The 21,715-nt window shown below is 42.9% G+C and overlaps 1 protein-coding gene across 1 annotated transcript in view; it reads left to right on the forward strand.

The window, feature by feature from the left end:
• Positions 1–21,715, forward strand: part of CC2D1B (coiled-coil and C2 domain containing 1B) — a 210,946-nt gene that overhangs the window by 187,072 nt on the left and 2,159 nt on the right. Inside the window, exons 25-27 of the mRNA XM_083158258.1 lie at positions 3,420–3,513; positions 4,884–5,012; positions 19,969–20,018. Coding sequence (XP_083014384.1) covers positions 3,420–3,513; positions 4,884–5,012; positions 19,969–19,989 — 244 coding nt within the window. The 3' untranslated portion in view covers positions 19,990–20,018. The remainder of the gene's footprint in view (positions 1–3,419; positions 3,514–4,883; positions 5,013–19,968; positions 20,019–21,715) is intronic.

The raw sequence follows: 21,715 nt of genomic DNA on the forward strand, positions 1-21,715 counted from the left end.
TCTCCCTCCTCCCCTCCTACATCTCCACTCCCCTCCTTCCAACCCCTGTCCTCATTTTACCCCACCACTGCTGCTGAAGTCCACTCTATCCTCCAATCCGCTTCTCCCTCCACCTGCCCGCTCGATCCTATCCCCTCCAATATTATCCGTCGTCTCAGTCCATCAGTCTGCTCTCACCTGGCTCACCTCTTTAATCTTTCCCTATCCTCTGGGATCTTCCCTTCCTCCTTCAAACACGCTCTTGTCTCCCCAATTCTCAAAAAAACAAATCTGGACCCCAACTCTCCATCCAACTACAGGCCCATCTCCCTCCTCCCTTTTGCCTCCAAACTCCTAGAACGTCTGACCTATAATCGTCTCCTAAGCCACCTTACTGCTAACTCCATTCTAGACCCCCTCCAATCCGGGTTCCGCCCTTTACATTCCACTGAAACTGACCAAAGTCACTAACGATCTACTATCGGCTAAATCCAAAGGCCTCTTCTCTATCCTCATCCAGCTTGATCTGTCGGCTGCCTTTGACACTGTTGACCACCCTCTCCTGCTCAACACCCTCCGCTCCTTTGGCATCACTGGCACGGTCTTCTCCTGGTTCACCTCATACCTCTCCGATCGCTCCTTCTCCGTCTCCACTCCGAGCTCCTCCTCTCCTACTACCCCCCAGCCAGTCGGTGTTCCCCAAGGGTCAGTCCTTGGCCCTCTCCTCTTCTCCCTCTACACCACCTCTCTGGGCACCCTCATCAGCTCCTATGGTTTTCATTACCACCTTTATGCTGATGATACCCTAATCTATCTCTCCTCCCCCGACTTATCCCCATCACTTCTGTCCAAGGTCTCCGAATGCCTCACGGCTATCTCAGCCTGGATGACCCAACGCTTCCTGAAACTAAACATGGCTAAAACTGAACTTCTAATCTTCCATCCCCCGAACATCCCCTCTTCTCCCACTATCTCCATCAGCATTGGTGAAACCGAGATCACGTCCACCGACCAAACGCGCTGCCTCGGTGTCATCATTGACTCCTCCCTCTCTTTCACCCCCCACATTCGTGCTCTCTCACAGTCTTGCCGCTTTCACCTACGCAACATCTCACGCATCAGACCATTCCTCTCCACTGACGCGACCAAAATTCTCATTCACTCTCTTGTCATCTCCCGTCTTGACTACTGCAACATCCTTCTCTTTGGGCTACCTCTCACCCGCCTCGCACCTCTCCAATCCATTCTTAACGCTGCTGCTAGGCTCATCTTCCTCTCCCGCCGCTCTACCTCCGCCTCCCCCCTCTGTTTATCTCTTCACTGGCTCCCCATTCCTTTCCGAGTTCTCTTTAAACTCCTCACCACCACATACAAGGCTCTCTCCTCCTCCACAGCTCCCTACCTCTCTTCACTGATCTCTATCCACACTTCCTCCCGTCCTCTTCGCTCCATCGCTGACCGCCGACTGACCTCTCACCTAATCACCTCCTCCCACTCCCGTGTCCAAGATTTCTCTCGCGCTGCCCCCCTGCACTGGAACAACCTCCCGCCACCCATCAGGCTATCTGATTCCCTTACCTCCTTCAAGCGCTCCCTCAAAACCCACTTTTTTCGACTAGCCTATCCCTCCTCCTAACCTCTTTTGATCCTCCTATCCTGCCTCCGTTCCCCTCCGTTCCTACTTATCCTATTGTATTTCGTTCGTCCACTCACCTGTTTTTAGTATGTTAACTCTTATGAGCAGGGCCCTCCTTCCTCACGTACTCACCCTACCTCATTACCTCACCTGTGCTCCTGTCCTGTTCTTCCCTTCCTCTACTTCATCTTCAGTCTCCTTGACAATTTTGACACCTACTTCTGAACTGATGTTGATTTTAGTTCTACCAGCTATACCCCTATTTATACTGTATCTTTCAACACACCCTGTACGTTACCTTGTAATTTGTTTTTTTGTTTGCTATGTACGGCGCTGCGGACACTTTGCGGCGCCTTAGAAATAAACGTACTACTACTACTACTACTGGAGAATGTCCTCACAGCTGGCTGTAAATACAATGCAGATCAAGCAGATGCAGCAGGGTTTATCTGTCCTGTCTGCCAGAGTGAATAACCTTACTCCCACTCCCAGGCAATCCCGTAAACGTGGTCTGGCCACCATTACCCCTGACTCAGATGAGGATCTGGATGGGGGAGATGACATAGGAGCCATTACTAAGCTGACCTTTTCCCACCCTCCTGCATAAAACCCGACCATCTCTCATCCTAACCTACTGTTTATGCCCACTTCTTTCCCTTCTGTGTCCCCCCTGTCTGTCTAACCCTCCCCTTTAGAATGTGAGCTCTCACGAGCAGGGCCCTCTCTCCTCATGTGCTTTTCTTAGAATATATAAACCTCTGCCACCCTGATGATTGTTTCAGTGTCCTGTCCCCTGATGCAACTATCCATATTAACCATGTACTTGTCCTAAACTGTCTTGTACTGTAATTTGGTATGCGTTTTTGCTCATAACTATGCTCTGTACAGGGCTGCGAATTATGTGTGCGCTATATAAGAAACTGTTAATAAATAAATTACATGAATCTCCGTCATTACTCCATGGGTCAGAACCTTAGATATTGGCAATTACTTTCCTCAGGCTGAGTCTGTGGAAGGATATCCCTTTTATGTGTCTCATAGTCTTTCAAGAACAAGTTGGTTTGGAGGACACATTCAAAGTGGCCTGGAAAAATCCTGAGAAGCGTTTTCAAATGTCTAAATGCTTTATAGCCACATTTCCCTTTTGAGCCTTCGTGAAGGAAGGCGTGGGAGGAGCCTCCGGTGGTTGATGCATCGGTCTCCCGTTTATCAAAAGAGGTGGTGCTTCCAGTCGCTGGGACCTCCACACTTAGAGATTGGTCAGATAAAAAGCTTGAGACCACCCTAAGCAGTCTCTGCACATTCCCACCCATTCTAGAAGCTTTGAGACCATCCCAGTATCCCATATGGATGATATAGAAAATAGGATTTTAATTACCTACCAGTAAATCCTTTTCTTGTAGTCCATATGGGATACTCGGTGCCCACCTCAGTGCGGAGTTCTATTGCATCTGGTTGTCATTGGTTTAACAACGCCACTCAAACTCAGTGTTGTCACTGTTGTAATCATATGTTATTTAACAATAAAATGTAACAGTTATGATGTTCTTGTTGTTGTTTGGGGTGTGCTGGTATAAATCTCACACATCCTTTTCTCACATACGTTCATCCTCCTCTTACCTTAACTGGCTTGTGGGAGGGGACGTAGATCGGAGGAGCCAAAACACCCAGTCTGAAGATTTTAGTATGTGCCTGTCTCCTATGGATACCCTCTATTGCCCATTGTATTGAGACATCCCAGTATCCCATATGGACTATGAGAAAAGGATTTTCCAGTAGGTAATTTAAAATCCTATTTTTGCAGTGTGTTCTTGCTCAGGAGCGATAAGCAGATCGGCACGGCAAGTGTTAAGCTGGATAAATTAGAGACGCAGTGTGAAATCCGGGAGATTGTAGAGGTAAGAGCACAATTACCTGTGTACATACAGTATGCTTGTGTGTTACAGCACAATGCTACATGTGTGTGTGTGTTTATTAATATTTAATACATTAAAACTTTAATTTCATAAAAAAATGACATAAAAATTGCCCTTTGGGCAAAGTGGAAAATAAGTACACTTCACAAATACAAATTGGCAGTAGATATGACATTGTCCTTTCGCAATTTGTCTGCAGATGTTAATCGGTTGAAGTATAGACACTGTCATATTGCTCTCTGACAGGGGGCGTGCTCTCATTATTTGCGTCCTAAGTAGCTGAATTTTCCATTAAGTACTAGTTCTGTGAAAAAACACCAGTCGGTCGGCTGTTTAAGGCTGTCTTGATATCTGGTTGCTTATGGAGCAACATCATTCTATATGACAAAATACTATACTCCATAGTTTGATGTCGGTATATCCCATACCTCGTTTTTAACCATTGAGGAGAACTACATTATCCAAATGTGATCCTAATCACCCCAGAAAAAGTCCTCATCAGACAAAACGCGTAGGGTCATTTCTGCTAATCTAAGTCAGGCGTTGTATCAGAATCTTATGAGAATCACCTGAAGAAGCAATCTTTTTGTGCACATTTTCAGAATGAACACATTTGATTTTACTATTGTGTCCTATTTCTGGTGAGAGCGCTCTTCTATATCTCTCCTTTTTCCATTTCTATCCCCTGTGCCTCAATTAACAGTGAGGTTCCATAGAAGTGCTGCTACCCTAACAGCGAGGAAAAAGGCCACAACCCCCCATTTATATATATATATATCACACAACGCTGACTTATTAATGAATGCGCCAGGCCAAAAGTAGATTAAACACATGATGCCCTACAGGCAAATACATTACAAATAACACCATCATCGTCTCCTCAGGATGAGGACCCTGGTAAATGCACTGCAGGGTCCCGTTGTCCATGGGTACACATTGTTCTGAACGTACAAAACATTTGTGCGCCTGAAAATGGGGACACGGAACAACATTGACCCACACAGAAAATTTAGCATACATTAAAATGTCCTAGCCCCTAAATAAAGAATTACCTATCAGTCCAGCAGCCTCAGTGAGGTCACAACATGGCACCATACCTGCCTGTCCCGGTGTCAGCCTCACTGTGCCACCCATTGCCAGCCTTAGCCCCCTTCACCTAGCTCTCCTACTGTGGCTGGTACAGTGACAGACGTTGGCAGCTGATAGGCTGCTGCTGGCAGATCGCTATTGATGCTTTGGCCACTTCTGGGTTACCACAAACACTTCATAATTAGCCGCTGTTCCAATCTATTTTCCAGATGTTTTTATAGCTGAAGTCGGCTTTAGTAAATCTGAGCAATCTCTTCTTACAGGTATTTGATGGAAGAAAACCAACTGGGGGTAAACTGGAGCTTAAAATTAGGCTGAGAGAGCCCCTTAATGTGCAAGATCTCCAAACAGTGACAGAGAAGTGGCTGGTAATGGACTCAAATACCAGGAAGGTAATCCATTGTTCTGTAATTACTGCCTATCAGGTCCCCTAGTAGTCCTTTGTCCCCACTGCCGACCCCTCAGCATGACTGCCATGCACTCATGTGCCTTTATGTGTGGGGCTGTTGGTAATTAGCCCTGATCTTCATTCAAACAATTTAGTCAGATCTCTTATAGGGCCTTATTCTAGTTCACTCTTTCTGACAAAATCCTTCTTAGGTGGACAAAACCATGTGCACTGCAGGGGGGCAGATGTAAAATGTGCAGAGAGAATTAGATTTGGGTGAGTTATTTTGGGTGAGATTTAATAGGATGAGAGATTCAGAAAGTGAGAGATTGAGTAAGAAATCTCCAGGTTTTTTTAAAGCAGCAATCATTTACACTTTATAATCAAACAGGTTTTGATGTGTAAATGATTGCCGCTTTAAAAAAACTGGAGATTTCTTACTCAATCTCTCACTTTCTGAATCTCTCATCCTATTAAATCTCACCCTTTGTTTCTGCGCAGGGTAAATACTGGCTGCTTTATTTTTAAACTGCAATATAGATCTCACTTTGAAGTAAAACCCCACCCAAATCTAATTCTCTCTGCACAAGTAACATCTGCCCCACCTGCAGTGCACATGGTTTTGTCCATCTAAGAAGGATTTTGTCAGAGAGAGTGAACTAGAATAAGGCCCACAGTGTGTACACACCATTAAAGTCTACCCGTCATGGGAGGAATCCAATGGGCCAGTGAATGGGGCGAACTGCCGGAGACTTGTACAAGGTTACATTTATGAGATGAGAGATGAGATTCACTTTATTATCATTACTCCACGATAGGGCAACAAAATTAAGTTTTAACATCTTCCGTAAATCAATGTATGGTGGCGACAAACTTAATCACAGTACATAAAACAATAATACAATCAGCACTTACACTATCTAGAATTTAAAGCTATAACTGCTGTAGGAAAAAAACTATTCCTCAGTCTGCTTGTCCTATTTTTAAAACCTCTAAAACGCCTACCAGAAGGCAGAAGTGTGAATAGACCCTGCGCTGGGTGAGTCAAATCCTTTATAATATTATTTGCATGGCGCTTACAGCATTTCCAGTGAATAGCTTCCACCGTTGGAAGTGAGGTCCCTACAATCCACTGGGCCATTTTAACAACCCTCCGAAGCATCTTTCGCTCCGCAACTGTGCAATTTCCGTACCATACTGTAACACAGTTGGTCAGAATACTCTCTATGGCACATCGATAAAAATTCACCAGAATACTTGCTGACGTCTTTTCTTTTTAAGGGTGTTAAAAAGACATCAGTTGTTTGTGGGCCTTCTTCACTAAACTCTTTGTATTCGTTGACCAAGAAAGGTCCTCCGAAATTAATGTGCCTAGAAATTTAAAACACTGAACCCTTTCAACCTCCATCCCATCTATCTGAATAGGGACAACCTGTTTACTTTTCTCCCTTCTAAAATCAACAATAATCTTTCGTTTTGCTGATATTAAGTAACAAGTTGTTATCACTGCACCAAGCAGCAAGAGATTGTATCTCTTCTCTGTAAGCTGTTACATCATTCTCGCTGATGAGACCTACCAGTGTCGTATCATCAGCGAACTTGATAGTGTTTGATGGATGAACCGGCCTACAGTCAGAGGTAAAAACGGAGTATAAAAATTTACTCAACACACAGCCCTGTGTGTAGTGTAATAGTGGCCGAACTATTGCTTCCTGATCTGACCACTTGCGGTCTGTCAGTCAAGAAATCCGTAATCCAGTTACACATAAAACCATTAATTCCTAGTTCAGTTAGTTTGATAACCAACTTTGCCGGAATCACCGTATTGAATGCTGAACTAAAGTCCACAAACAATAGTTGTAGTAAACCGAGTACAGTCAAAGGAGGGAAAGTGGAGTACCCCAGGGATCTGTACTCGGACCGGTGCTTTTTAATATCTTTATTGGTGATATTGCAAATGGAATTGAGGGTAAAATGTGCCTTTTTGCAGATGACACAAAGGTATGCAATAGGGTAGACACACCAGGAGGGGTAAAACAAATGGTTGAGGATCTAGGTAGATTAGAGAAATGGTCAAGAGCATGGCAACTACAGTTTAATGCCAAAAAATGCAAAATCATGCACTTGGGTCTCAGAAATCCAAAGACTCAATATAGTATAAATGGCACTATAATGGAAACTACTGAGGAAGAGAGGGATCTAGGTGTCACTATTTCAGGGGACTTAAAGGCAGGTAGGCAATGTAACAAAGCAATGAAGAAGCCAAGTCAGATGCTTGGTTGCATAGGGAGAGGTACAGTATCAGCAGTAGAAAGAAAGAAGTAATAATGCCACTGTATAGGTCATTGGTACGACCTCACCTAGAGTATTGTGTTCAGTTCTGGAGGCCATATCTCCAGAAGGATATAAATACATTAGAGACTGTACAAAGAAGAGCAACTAAAATGGTGCATGGCCTACATCACAAAACGTACCAGGAAAGACTAAAAGATCTTAATATGTATAATTTAGAGCAGAGAAGGGAAAGGGGGGACATGATAGAAACTTTTACATATATCAAGGGTTTTAACAAGGTACAGGTGGGAGACATTCTTCACAGGAAGAGGAGCAGCAGAACACGGGGACATGCACTGACACTAGGGGGAGGAAGATTCAGGTGGGAGACATTCTTCACAGGAAGACGAGCAACAGAACACGAGGACATGCACTGACACTAGAGGGAGGAAGATTCAGGGGAAATGTGAGGAAGAATTTTTTCACAAAAAGAGTAGTAGATAAGTGGAATAGCCTCCCATCAGCGGTGGTAGACGCAAATACAGTAGTACAATTTGGGATAGGCATATTGATATCCTTACAAAAAAATAAGGATCAAATATGGTTTGAGGTAACATGTTTAAAAAAAGGGGCAGACTAGATGGGCCAAGTGGTTCTTATCTGCCGTCAAATTCTATGTTTCTAGCATACTGTATGTATTGTTTTAATCTAAATGAGACTGCACCGAATGCAATAACAAGGAGATAGCATCCTCCGTACTCCTATTCTTATGATATGCAAACTGGTAAGGATCCAACAGAGGGGAAAGACTATCCTTCAAGTGCACCAGCCGCTCAAAACATTTTATGATAATCGGCGTAAGAGCTACAGGACGATAGTCGTTTAAACCTTTTGGGCTAGCAATCTTGGGTAACGGAATAATGGCCGTGCTCTTAAAACATGCTGGAACCGTTGCCCTGGATAAAGACAGGTTCAATAAATCCATAAAAACCCCATACAACTGCACCGCACATGCCCTAGAACACGCCCCGGAATACCAGCCGACTTGCCTGCATCAATCTGACCCAGTGCAGCACAAACCTCCTCTGATGATAATGTAAGAGGCTGACCACTTAACGGCAGTTTGGTTACCTTCTCACAGTTATCTCTATCAAAACGCGCATAGAAATAATTCAGCTCGTCCAGAAAAGAGACATCTGAGGTCACTAAGTTAGAAACTTTCGACCAATAATCACTTACGACCTGAATACCCTGCCACATGCGTCGGGAGTCCGATTTTATAAAATGCTCCTCGATATTCATCTTATAACAATGCTTTAACAATCCCCTTCCTCAGATTTGCCCTAGAAATATTATAGGCTTGTGCATCCCCTTTTCCAAAGGCGATGTTGCGAGCCTTTAACAGAAGCCGGACCTCCCCAGTCATCCAGGGTTTCTGATTGGGGGTACACAATAATCTGTTTCCAGGATTTAACCTCCTCGATGTTTAAATTGATATAGTCCAGCACTGTAGCAGCATAGATGTCAATATCCACATGTAGACCACCGACAACCTGTGGCACAAATGCATTCCAATCAGTTTGCCCGAACTTCCTCTGCAGCTCAGCCTCCGCCCCACTTGGCCAAACCTTAATGTCTCTCACTACCGGCTTCACTCGCTTAATAAGTGGAGAATACTTAGGGGTGAGAAATAAGGATAGATGGTCAGATTGACCCAGATGAGGGAGGACCACTGCAGAATAGGCTCCAGCAATATTTGTGTAAACATGATCCAGTATGTTATCCCCCCTAGTTTTACAAGTAACATGTTGATGGAATTTTGGTAACACGGTTTTGTTAAAGTCCCCGGCAATTATAAAAACCGCCTCCGGATGAGTAGTCTGCTGTTTACTAATAGCCATGTGCAGCTCTTTCAAAGCAATTTTATGTAGCTTTCACATCACATAAAACATTTTGAAACGTTTTGAAAAACTGTAATTTAAAATGGTATTTTAAACGGGTCTAGTGTTCATATTGCAGCAGATTACCATTTAAAAATACCGTTTAAGTACCATTCACATCACCAGTCAAGCCGTTTAACCTCTGAACACGTTTCTACCCACAGCTTATTTCCTGGTTCAGGGAAGGGACACAAGACAAGGGACAGCCTATCACAGTGCTCTAACCTTTATTTTTTACTAAATACCATTTCAGTGCCATTCAGACAGCACAAAAAACGGCTCTGAATTGGCTTTAAAACGGGTAGGACTCTGCTTTTTAAACGTGTTGAAATACCAGTTAACTTTAAATGGTATTTCAACTATGACACTTTCACACTGCAAAGAGAAAAGAGAAAGTACTCTCTTGGTTTGGGGGCACGCTTTTTTATAAAACTTAACGTTTATTAATTGATGGTTTTTAAAATAGTTTGATAATAGGTGCGGACATTACATTTAAACATACATGACATACAAAAACACTTACACACAATTCCTTATTGTTATAAACTCCCATCTATGATAAGCAGTATCGTCTGCAAATTTGAGGATACTTAATCGAATACTAGTATAACAGACTGCTTGTCTAGCGGTAGTTATATCCTTTGAGAGAAGGAATTTTATTTTAGAGGACACCTATATTAGGTGAGTGGATAGCGAATTTCTTTTACTGTGTTTAGTCAAAAAATTATATATTAATTGACAAGCAATTATTGTAAGAGAGAGTACCCTTAGTATACAAAAATATAATGAGGGAGAAAAAGGGGTTTATATCAGCATTCATGCATTATCATTTTCTATATAACTCAATTTGGTCGTGTGGTGACTTCACAACGTCTGCTGTTCTATATCACTTAGGGGTATAGGATATGCATAGTAATGAGTTAGCAAAGACTGCAAAAAAGAAGGAAATTTAGGTAAGTTAGAGGTGTGTCAGTTTATCCCCGCAAGATGGTTTTTGCACGGGAACCGCTACTAATTGTTGTAAAGGATTGGTTTACCCAAACCCCCCAATAGAGCGAGTTTGCTCCGTGCTTCAGTTGCAGATGTGGATAAGGAAAAAGTAGGTTACTTCTATCCACGTTAGGGAAGGAGCCCCCCTGATTGGCAAATGCCCTTGCAGGGAGTCGTCCCTTCGATCGTGGGTGGGTATAACCAGAAAGTGATGATGGAGTAGTAATTAGATAGGTGACACTTATGGATTACCCCACACGCTGCTTTCTCCCATGTGCTCTTGGCATTGATGGGCGATGAGCGGTGCGTCTCGTCTTTCGGTGCCACCAGAAAATGAAAATGAATATGAAAAAGAATGAAAATGAAAAAAATATAATAATTATAACTGCAAGAAAAAAAATTTTTCTGTCTCCAACACCAACCTCTTACAGCTATAATAGCAAATGTTAGACAATATAATGTTGTGGCAGTCCTATTTTTAGTTAGTCAGCAAAAGCACATTAAATATCTATGCATAGAAGTTTTTTTATAGCTGTAATCATAGATGTTTAAACAGTGTAGTTATACAATAGTCTGATGCAAATATGTAAATTAAACAGCAGGAGCAATCTCTCTATCAGACACCCCAAGATATTTTTTTTTTTTTTTTTTTGTGGTCTCCCACACTCAAATGTCTATACATAGAAATTACTTGTGGTAATAGACACAAATGCTAATTACTGTGATTATGTCAGCAGCAGTATATTGGTTCCCCTAAAGAGGGGGATCTTACCACTACCCGAGTGGACCAACCAATACTGTCATAGGATCCTTCCCGGGTAAAAGATGCTGAAGCTAAAGTTCCCTCAAGGGTCTCCAAAAGGTCAGGAGGGACTGGTATCTCCTCTCTGATCTGTGTGTAGGTCAATCGATATGGACAAACGGCCGTTTCGCGGTAATCCCGCTTCCTCAGTGTCCTTCTGATTGTCTGACTGGTAACCTATCTTATACGTGGGCTGACCAATCCCCAGGCGAAGGTGTGTATTGAATTATCCAATAGGAACAGTGGGTGTTTCTGGGAAAAGGTGTGTGTATATCACCTCCCCTAATGACCCGTTTTTTAGGCACATTGATTGGCTGATCGCATCGCGTCACGCACATGATTATGTGCGCGATTGCGTGGCTTCCGTGTGCACGTCCCTGGTAGTGGTTCTGTTACGTGCACACGTTCTCCGTCTTTCAGCCCGTTACCATGGTAACCGGGCGACGCTTTTCACCGTCCGGCTCCCTTGCGTGCATGTGTTGTCATTCTGCGCCTGCGTGCCCGTTGTTATAGCAACCCGGCGACGCTGTTCCCTTAACAGCTGATTGCAGTCACGGGCAGTCTCTATACTGGTGCGTCTGAACATGATCTATCTGTGTGTATGCACCCTTTCTATTGGATACACTTCTTAGCTTGTGAATATCAGTGATCTTTGTATCTTCAATGGTCACAGGTATCGTGTCCCCCTACAGTTAGTATAGTATGTGCAGTTATTTCTGCATTTACGTATTGGTTGTCATAGGATTTTACTTGTCGGTTTTTCATGGTCGTTGTGGTGATAGGGCCATATAATATATATAGAGACAGTTAGGCTAAGTAAATATAAATGATAATATATTTTGGATATGGATAATAGTGATTATTAGACCAGGAATTATTCGTGGAGAAGAAATGAAAAGAGGTTGGGGAGGGGGAGGTGGGGAGTTATTTTTAGGGGTGAAGATTTCTTATGTTATTCCATTCGTGTGTTATTTATTTTTGTTGAGATGAGCTCAAACTTTATTGTGCTTTCATAGTCTTCTTATGGTGAATGGTAATGTGAGGTGTGATGATCTTTTAAATAGTGGGATTGTGAGATCTATTAGGGATAAAATTAATTGTGATGTGCAGTGTGTAGTGTAGAGAATATACAATGTGATTGTATCTGGTATAATAAGGTGCTATGATATCCTTTGTTGTGAATTAAGACTGGTGCAAAAAACTTTAGTTATAAATATAGTGAAAAGAAACCAACCATAAAGCCGTGAGAAAAGTGTAAATATCTATAGTAGGGGGGATTGAAAAAAATATGGGGGGGGAAAAAATGGGGGGGGAAAAAGAAAAAAATGGGAGGAAAGAAAAAAATGGGGAGGAACAGAAAAAAGAAAAGATAGAAAGAAAAAAGTGGGGGGGGGGGGGGGAAAGAAGGGAAAGAAAAAAGAGGAAAAAAAAAAAAAAAGGGGGGGGGGGAGAAAATAGTTTTTTATATATATATGTATATATACATACACACATACATATACACACACGTTTACATACATACATGGATAAAGGGTTTTAACTGAAGGGAGGGGAAAAAAATTTCTACATTTTTCCTATGACATTTCGTATATTCTATATATGTAGGGGATTGGCTTGGCCCCAGTTATATGTTGGTGAATCTCAGACAATATTATTTATACAAATAAAAATTTTTTTGGTTTATTAAGATTATATAAAAAAATTTTTAAAGAAAAAACGTTTGATGAAATTGTAGGTAAGTGTAAGTATTTATTTGATATTGTAAATTTGCTTCAGTGTTGTTACTGTTGTCTGGACAGGGTGGTGCTTTAAATGAAAAAAAGGGGGGGGTGGTTTCAGCCCAAAAAGGAGGTGTAATTATTGTATTCGTTTAAGCCGTGTGGGCTGACTGTGTTGAGATAAAAGATCCATTTTGTTTCTTTTTGGAGCAATTCTTTCATGATGTCTCCCCCTCTTATACCCAGTTTGACTTGTTCCAATCCAAAGGCCCTTAGATCTTCAGGCTTGCCTTGGTGGAAAGAGAGGAAGTGGCGGGCTACCGATGTCAGTTTTCTGGATTTGGAGAGGTCCGTCTTTGCATTACGGATGTTGCCGATGTGCTCCAGTAGTCTCAGTTTGAAGGCTCGAGTTGTCATCCCTACGTATCGTAGGTTGCAAGGACATTCCAAGCAGTACACTAGGCCTGTAGTACTGCAGTTCATGTATTGCTTTATGGAATATTGTTTGCCATATCTATCTTTGATTTGATCGGTCTTTTTGATATTGGTGCAGGCTTTACAGATGTTGCACGGATATGTTCCCCTCAGTTTGGGTTCTTTCTTTGATGTCCTCTGAAAGTGGCTCTGCACCAGTTTATCCCTGAGGTTGGGTGATCGTCTCCAACTCAGGGCTGGTTTTTCAGGAAGAATTTCTTTGAGATCGTTGTCGGCAAGGAGAACAGCCCAGTGTTTATTTATCAGACATTGTAATTCCTTCCACTCCGTACAATAATTGGTTACGAATCGTAATTCTGGTTGTCCCTTCTCAGTTTTCTTTGGGAAAATCAGATCTTCTCTATTGGTTTTCAGAGCTAGGAATTTGGCTGTTTTTATGGACCTTTTGCTATATCCCCTATCTTGGAGTCTGGTCATTAGTTCTTGACTTTTGGCTTCAAAGGTCTCTCTCGTTGTGCAATTTCTCCTTAATCGAAGGAATTCCCCTTTAGGTAGATTTTTAAGGGTTGGCGGAAAGTGAGAACTCTCTCTGTGCAACAGGCTGTTTGTGGCCGTTTCTTTCCTGAAAAGTTTGGTGTGGATATTACCCTCCTTGCTTGGATAGATTTGTAAATCCAGGAAAGTTGCCTCCGTCCGACTGATGTTATATGTTAATCTTAGGTTTAGGGTGTTAGTATTGAGAATTTTGATGAATTCATGTAGGTCCTTCTCTTCTCCTTGCCAAATTAAAAAGATGTCATCTATATATCTAATATAGGTGATCATCTGATTGGTGTAGTAGTCATTGGACTCGTGAAATACAACTTCCCTCTCCCACCACCCGAGGAACAGGTTGGCATACGTGGGCGCACATGCCGCGCCCATCGCTGTTCCTCGGGTCTGGAGAAAGAAACCATCATCAAAGGTAAAATAATTTTTGTGCAAAACAAAATCCAAAAGTACAAGGAGGAATTCCTTAAATTCATCCATTCCCTCCAAATCCAGAAAATATTTGATCGCTCTCATGCCTTGATCGTGTCTGATACTCGTGTATAACGATTCCACATCTAATGTTACCAGAAATTGGTTAGCATTTTTTCTTTCCCTTCTTTCCCCCCCCCCCCCCCACTTTTTTCTTTCTATCTTTTCTTTTTTCTGTTCCTCCCCATTTTTTTCTTTCCTCCCATTTTTTTCTTTTTCCCCCCCATTTTTCCCCCCCCCCATATTTTTTTACAATCCCCCCTACTATAGATATTTACACTTTTCTCACGGCTTTATGGTTGGTTTCTTTTCACTATATTTATAACTAAAGTTTTTTGCACCAGTCTTAATTCACAACAAAGGATATCATAGCACCTTATTATACCAGATACAATCACATTGTATATTCTCTACACTACACACTGCACATCACAATTAATTTTATCCCTAATAGATCTCACAATCCCACTATTTAAAAGATCATCACACCTCACATTACCATTCACCATAAGAAGACTATGAAAGCACAATAAAGTTTGAGCTCATCTCAACAAAAATAAATAACACACGAATGGAATAACATAAGAAATCTTCACCCCTAAAAATAACTCCCCACCTCCCCCTCCCCAACCTCTTTTCATTTCTTCTCCACGAATAATTCCTGGTCTAATAATCACTATTATCCATATCCAAAATATATTATCATTTATATTTACTTAGCCTAACTGTCTCTATATATATTATATGGCCCTATCACCACAACGACCATGAAAAACCGACAAGTAAAATCCTATGACAACCAATACGTAAATGCAGAAATAACTGCACATACTATACTAACTGTAGGGGGACACGATACCTGTGACCATTGAAGATACAAAGATCACTGATATTCACAAGCTAAGAAGTGTATCCAATAGAAAGGGTGCATACACACAGATAGATCATGTTCAGACGCACCAGTATAGAGACTGCCCGTGACTGCAATCAGCTGTTAAGGGAACAGCGTCGCCGGGTTGCTATAACAACGGGCACGCAGGCGCAGAATGACAACACATGCACGCAAGGGAGCCGGACGGTGAAAAGCGTCGCCCGGTTACCATGGTAACGGGCTGAAAGACGGAGAACGTGTGCACGTAACAGAACCACTACCAGGGACGTGCACACGGAAGCCACGCAATCGCGCACATAATCATGTGCGTGACGCGATGCGATCAGCCAATCAATGTGCCTAAAAAACGGGTCATTAGGGGAGGTGATATACACACACCTTTTCCCAGAAACACCCACTGTTCCTATTGGATAATTCAATACACACCTTCGCCTGGGGATTGGTCAGCCCACGTATAAGATAGGTTACCAGTCAGACAATCAGAAGGACACTGAGGAAGCGGGATTACCGCGAAACGGCCGTTTGTCCATATCGATTGACCTACACACAGATCAGAGAGGAGATACCAGTCCCTCCTGACCTTTTGGAGACCCTTGAGGGAACTTTAGCTTCAGCATCTTTTACCCGGGAAGGATCCTATGACAGTATTGGTTGGTCCACTCGGGTAGTGGTAAGATCCCCCTCTTTAGGGGAACCAATATACTGCTGCTGACATAATCACAGTAATTAGCATTTGTGTCTATTACCACAAGTAATTTCTATGTATAGACATTTGAGTGTGGGAGACCACAAAAAAAAATATCTTGGGGTGTCTGATAGAGAGATTGCTCCTGCTGTTTAATTTACATATTTGCATCAGACTATTGTATAACTACACTGTTTAAACATCTATGATTACAGCTATAAAAAAACTTCTATGCATAGATATTTAATGTGCTTTTGCTGACTAACTAAAAATAGGACTGCCACAACATTATATTGTCTAACATTTGCTATTATAGCTGTAAGAGGTTGGTGTTGGAGACAGAAAAAAATTTTTTCTTGCAGTTATAATTATTATATTTTTTTCATTTTCATTCTTTTTCATATTCATTTTCATTTTCTGGTGGCACCGAAAGACGAGACGCACCGCTCATCGCCCATCAATGCCAAGAGCACATGGGAGAAAGCAGCGTGTGGGGTAATCCATAAGTGTCACCTATCTAATTACTACTCCATCATCACTTTCTGGTTATACCCACCCACGATCGAAGGGACGACTCCCTGCAAGGGCATTTGCCAATCAGGGGGGCTCCTTCCCTAACGTGGATAGAAGTAACCTACTTTTTCCTTATCCACATCTGCAACTGAAGCACGGAGCAAACTCGCTCTATTGGGGGGTTTGGGTAAACCAATCCTTTACAACAATTAGTAGCGGTTCCCGTGCAAAAACCATCTTGCGGGGATAAACTGACACACCTCTAACTTACCTAAATTTCCTTCTTTTTTGCAGTCTTTGCTAACTCATTACTATGCATATCCTATACCCCTAAGTGATATAGAACAGCAGACGTTGTGAAGTCACCACACGACCAAATTGAGTTATATAGAAAATGATAATGCATGAATGCTGATATAAACCCCTTTTTCTCCCTCATTATATTTTTGTATACTAAGGGTACTCTCTCTTACAATAATTGCTTGTCAATTAATATATAATTTTTTGACTAAACACAGTAAAAGAAATTCGCTATCCACTCACCTAATATAGGTGTCCTCTAAAATAAAATTCCTTCTCTCAAAGGATATAACTACCGCTAGACAAGCAGTCTGTTATACTAGTATTCGATTAAGTATCCTCAAATTTGCAGACGATACTGCTTATCATAGATGGGAGTTTATAACAATAAGGAATTGTGTGTAAGTGTTTTTGTATGTCATGTATGTTTAAATGTAATGTCCGCACCTATTATCAAACTATTTTAAAAACCATCAATTAATAAACGTTAAGTTTTATAAAAAAGCGTGCCCCCAAACCAAGAGAGTACTTTCTCTTTTCTCTTTGACTTTATTCTTACTCTCAGGGGAGCACCTCCACACAATAACTGAGTGCCAAGGCACATGAATTATAGATTGTGGATACAAATATACATTAAATCTAATTTTTTTGAATCATTTTTTTGGTGGGTACTAGTGCATAGGTATACTGTCCCATTCCCCTATACCCCATGTTCACACTTTCACACTGCAGCCTTAAACGTTTTAAAAGGCAAAAAAAACGGCAATACCGTTTTAAAAGTGTGATGTGAAAGCTACATTAGCTGCTGCGTCCGGAGGAACATATACTGCTGTAATGACAACAGAAGTAAACTCCCGTGGCAGATAGAATGGTCTGCACTTAACCATAAGAAATTCAATGTCAGCCGAGCAGTATTGTTTCACAATCACAGAATCTGTGCACCAAGATTTATTTATATAAATGCACAATCCACCTCCCCTGGATTTCCCAGAGTCACTGAATATTCTGTCTGCCCGCAGCACATACCGGTCATCCAACTCAATGCTACGGAAGTCGCAGTTCAACCATTTTGTAAAATAATTATCTTACATTTGCCAAGAAGATTCTGGGTAAGGGAAGCCGGGTGCCTGCTTGTCTCAGCTTCTCCTGCAGTCCTCCACGCTTCCCTCTCCTCTGTTTCCTGTCCCTCTGCCGCCTCCTCCACCCGGCCAGACAGTGCGCACTTCCTCCTGCGCCCCTGAGACCTCCGGGACCCGCAGCATGCCACCATCAGCCTCCATATCCCTGCCGCTCCGTCCAGCCGCACATCGCAGCCCAATCTCTGCCAGCTCCCCCGGAGTGTACATGATGCCGGCGGATCCCACTCCATAAACAGCCCACAAACAAGTATGCCACAACACTGAAAGTCCCGAGACATAGGGCCTCGCGATCTACTCGCGCCGCCATCTTGAAAAAGCATATAGTAGCATCTTAGTTATCTGCAGCATCTTAGATAACCATTAACACTAGATTTGCTTATCTCATGGTAATAGATATCTATTAAGGCTCTGGTCTGCCTGGTTATATCCCTCTTCTATAACCGTCTCTAAATCGCCATCTGGAGATAAACTGTGAGGAAGGAATATGCTCAGAGCGAAAATGTATAGCTGGACTTCAGCACCTGAGTAGGGGGGAGGGGGGGGAGGATATGAGAGACCAAAACATGAGGAAGACAGACAATTAGAGGTGGAGGGATAGATGGGGACATCAATGTAAATATTGAAGTCACCCAAGATGAGGTAATGATGTTTGGGAAAGATTAAGTGTGGGAACCATGGTGGCAGAAGAGGGATAGATTAATGCTATACAAAGGGGAATGTAGTAGACGAGGGAAGAACACCCATACCACAACTTGTTCAACCCCTGGGGCAAGAACCAATAGAGGAAAGGGCAGCAAAATTGTTGTCTGATCCATGATGGTTGTGTGGACTTAGTGGCGAAAGAAGGAGAACCCAATATAGGAGTGACGGCGATCAGGTGAGAGTAGAATGTGGTAGGAGAGAAGGCGGAATAGGGAGAGCAGAGCCAAAGAGAGGAGGGGGAAACAGGGGTAGGAGAATGAAGAGGATGAGGGGAAGGAGGGTAGAGCGCAGAAGTGAAACCAAAGTAAGTCACGAACAATCGGGTAAAGTGAGAGCAATGCAGTGGCAACAACAAGATGGCAAATTCCAGCGCTGAATACACTGGTAACAATGGCATAAAGGTGTAATATCACAGAGGAGTAACAGATAATTTGTTCTGTACAATTCCCAGGTCCTATGGACATAGGTTTTCAATTGATTGATTGATGATGTAGAGACCATTCAGAGCCCTCTTCTGCTGGTGACATCCCCTCTCCTCTGGTTGAGAGCAGAGTCTTGGAACCAAGACTTAATCCCGAGTTGTTGCCTTTCACACATGCAGAAATCCCAGGTTAATCGCATTCATGTCCAGTTTTCCAGGATATAGCTGCACATGTGAATCAGAATCCACTTTATTGGCTAGGTATACTTGTGTATACTAGGAATTTGTTTTTGGTTTACTGTGAAGCAGCCAAGACAGTAACAAGTGGACAAGTGGAGGGAACAAGTACAGACATTCAGATAGGTATACCAAAAGGTTCACAGTGAAATTTACATGCAGAGGATTTGGACAGATGGACAGTCAGCCAAATGTTCATGTGATCAGAAGTTCAGCGGGTGGACTGCTTGGGGAAAGCTTTTGAGGCTTCTGTTGGATCTGATGGGAATGGCCCTGTATCGTCGGCCATGGCAACCTGATGCTATCAGGCAAAGATGTAGCTGGTCCTTAGCTATCTTGGTTGCTGGTCCTTAGCTATCTTGGTTGCCCACAGACCTGACCACCTTTTGGAGCCTACATAGATTGTAGCATAGAAGAGGAGCATGAGCTTCTGTGGGATGTTGAACATCCTGTGTTGCTTTAGGAAGAACAAAGTCTGCTGCGCCTTCCCGATGATGACATCTACGTTGGGCCTCCACTTGAGGTCCCAGGGGATTGTGGTCGCCAAGAACATGAATGAGTCCACTCTTGACATGACATAGTTGGCAATCATTAGTGGAGACACAACAGCTGCCTTCTGCCTAAAGTCCTCAAACATCTCGACAGTTTTGAGTGGGTTGAGCTTAAAGTTTTTGCAGCTGCAGCATCGAACCAACCAATCCATTCCCATCTGTAAGCTTATTCGTCTCCATCCTTGGTGAGGCCGATGATGGTGTTGTCCTCAACAAATTTTATGATCTTAACTGATTGTGACTCAGAGATGCAGTCATTGGTGTACAGAGGAGCCCCAGTGCTGCTGGACCGAACTTGTGGTTAAAGCAGGAGAATTCACCTCATGTTTCCTGTCTTTCAGGAAGAACAGTTCGGTCTGTAGTCATTCAAGGATACCGTGAAAACAAAAAGGTAGTTTTTGGTGCTAGGGACCAGTGGGGTGTATCTTGTCACCCTGCAGCCACCGCGTTAGAGGAATGCCAGCCTCTAAACAACAACAGAGAACAAAAATAACGTGGGGCGCTTGGGTGAGACAAGAATGAATAACAAATTTATTAAAAAAAACACATATACACAACATTACATACATCTATGCACTCTAAAATACTACAGTGTCAATTGGACACTAATTATAACCACTGTATATGAGCACTGGTGAATTGCACCTTTCCCTTTTAGGGTGGTAAGGGAGTAAAGTTGAAATTAGTTTCAATCCATTGATCCTTTAGACACAATGTCCTTTCTCCTTTTGAGGATAAAAAAAGTTCACAAAGGTGAAAAAGGGGGCCGGTGTGCACACTTATTTAACTTCAACATTAGCGCCTCACTTAGTAATGAAGTGGTAGTCTCAAAGTGGAGACAGGACTTCTGTTACTGGGATGGAAGTAACAGTGTCCGTCCTGTCACCAGCAGTATTTCTTACTGCTCCTTGGTGTGGGCAACGGTCAAGTTGGTACACAGGGGGATCTGTGTTGTAGCGTCTGCTATCTCCGTATCGCTCGGCTGTCTCCAAGTCAGATGGTACGTGTACCAGGCTGTGTCTCCCGGCAAGTGCCGTCTCCTCGCCGCGGCTTTCTCTCCTGATGTTGTTCACACGCGACGCTCTGCCACAGCGTCTGCAGTGGGAGGAGAGACCTGCAGCTATTGGAGTCAATCTTCCGGCTCTGTAGTCGGTGATGGACGGATAGCAGGAGCAAGTGATCCAGGTGTCTCTTGGGAACGCGTTTTCGCCGCACACTGGGCGGCTTTCTCAACCAGGTCTTTTGTTATTCATTCTTGTCTCACCCAAGCGTCCCACATTATTTTTGTTCTCTGTAGTCATTCAAGCTTGTGGTAGTGGATTTCTTAGGGACCGGAACAATTGTGGAGCTTTTGAGGAAAAAGGGAACTCTGCACAGCTCCAGAATTTTGTTGAAGATCCTGGTGAATATGGGGGCAAGCTGGGGAACTAGTGGAATATTTGACTACACTGGAGGACTGTTTTCACTAACCTGATTTTCTACATGCTGGATGACTTGCACTAAAGCATTTGCTCCTCACGGTCTATTGGAACGCCCAACAAAGGACAAGAAAATAAAAATGCTCTGGTCTGAATAATTAGGTACTTCTTTACTTTCACGGCGCCAGCATGGCGCCGCGCGTACTTCCGGGTTACGCTCGCCACTAATTAAGTTAAATAAATGGAGTTAACGCCATGCCAACATGGATAGTTCATACCTTCACTATCCATGTTGGCATGGAGTTGATTTTAATTAGCGTGGCGAGCGTAGCGAGCCACCGAGCCCGCAGCGTGGGCGAGCGAAGCGAGCCCCGCAAGGGGACTCTGACGCGCGGCGCCATGCTGGCGCCGTGAAAGTAAAGAAGTACCAATAATTATGTTGGATCAGACCTCCCAAGGTTTGGCCAGAACTAGGTTCGGGTGTCATGAAGCTGCTGGTGGTGGCAGAAGTAAAAGGGTCCAGGTAAAAGGGCCGAGACCAGTCTTGTAAGTGATAAGTAAACTGATACATTTTAGCAACGGCATTGGGTGGCCTCTAATGTTGTGTACACAGTAGACAATGCTTTCAAAAAAATGCTAGATCTAAAGACATTTTCACATATGGTCTATG

The sequence above is a fragment of the Crinia signifera genome, chromosome 8 (assembly GCF_055691185.1).
Source record: "Crinia signifera chromosome 8, ASM5569118v1, whole genome shotgun sequence".
In the NCBI taxonomy this organism is placed as follows: domain Eukaryota; kingdom Metazoa; phylum Chordata; class Amphibia; order Anura; family Myobatrachidae; genus Crinia; species Crinia signifera.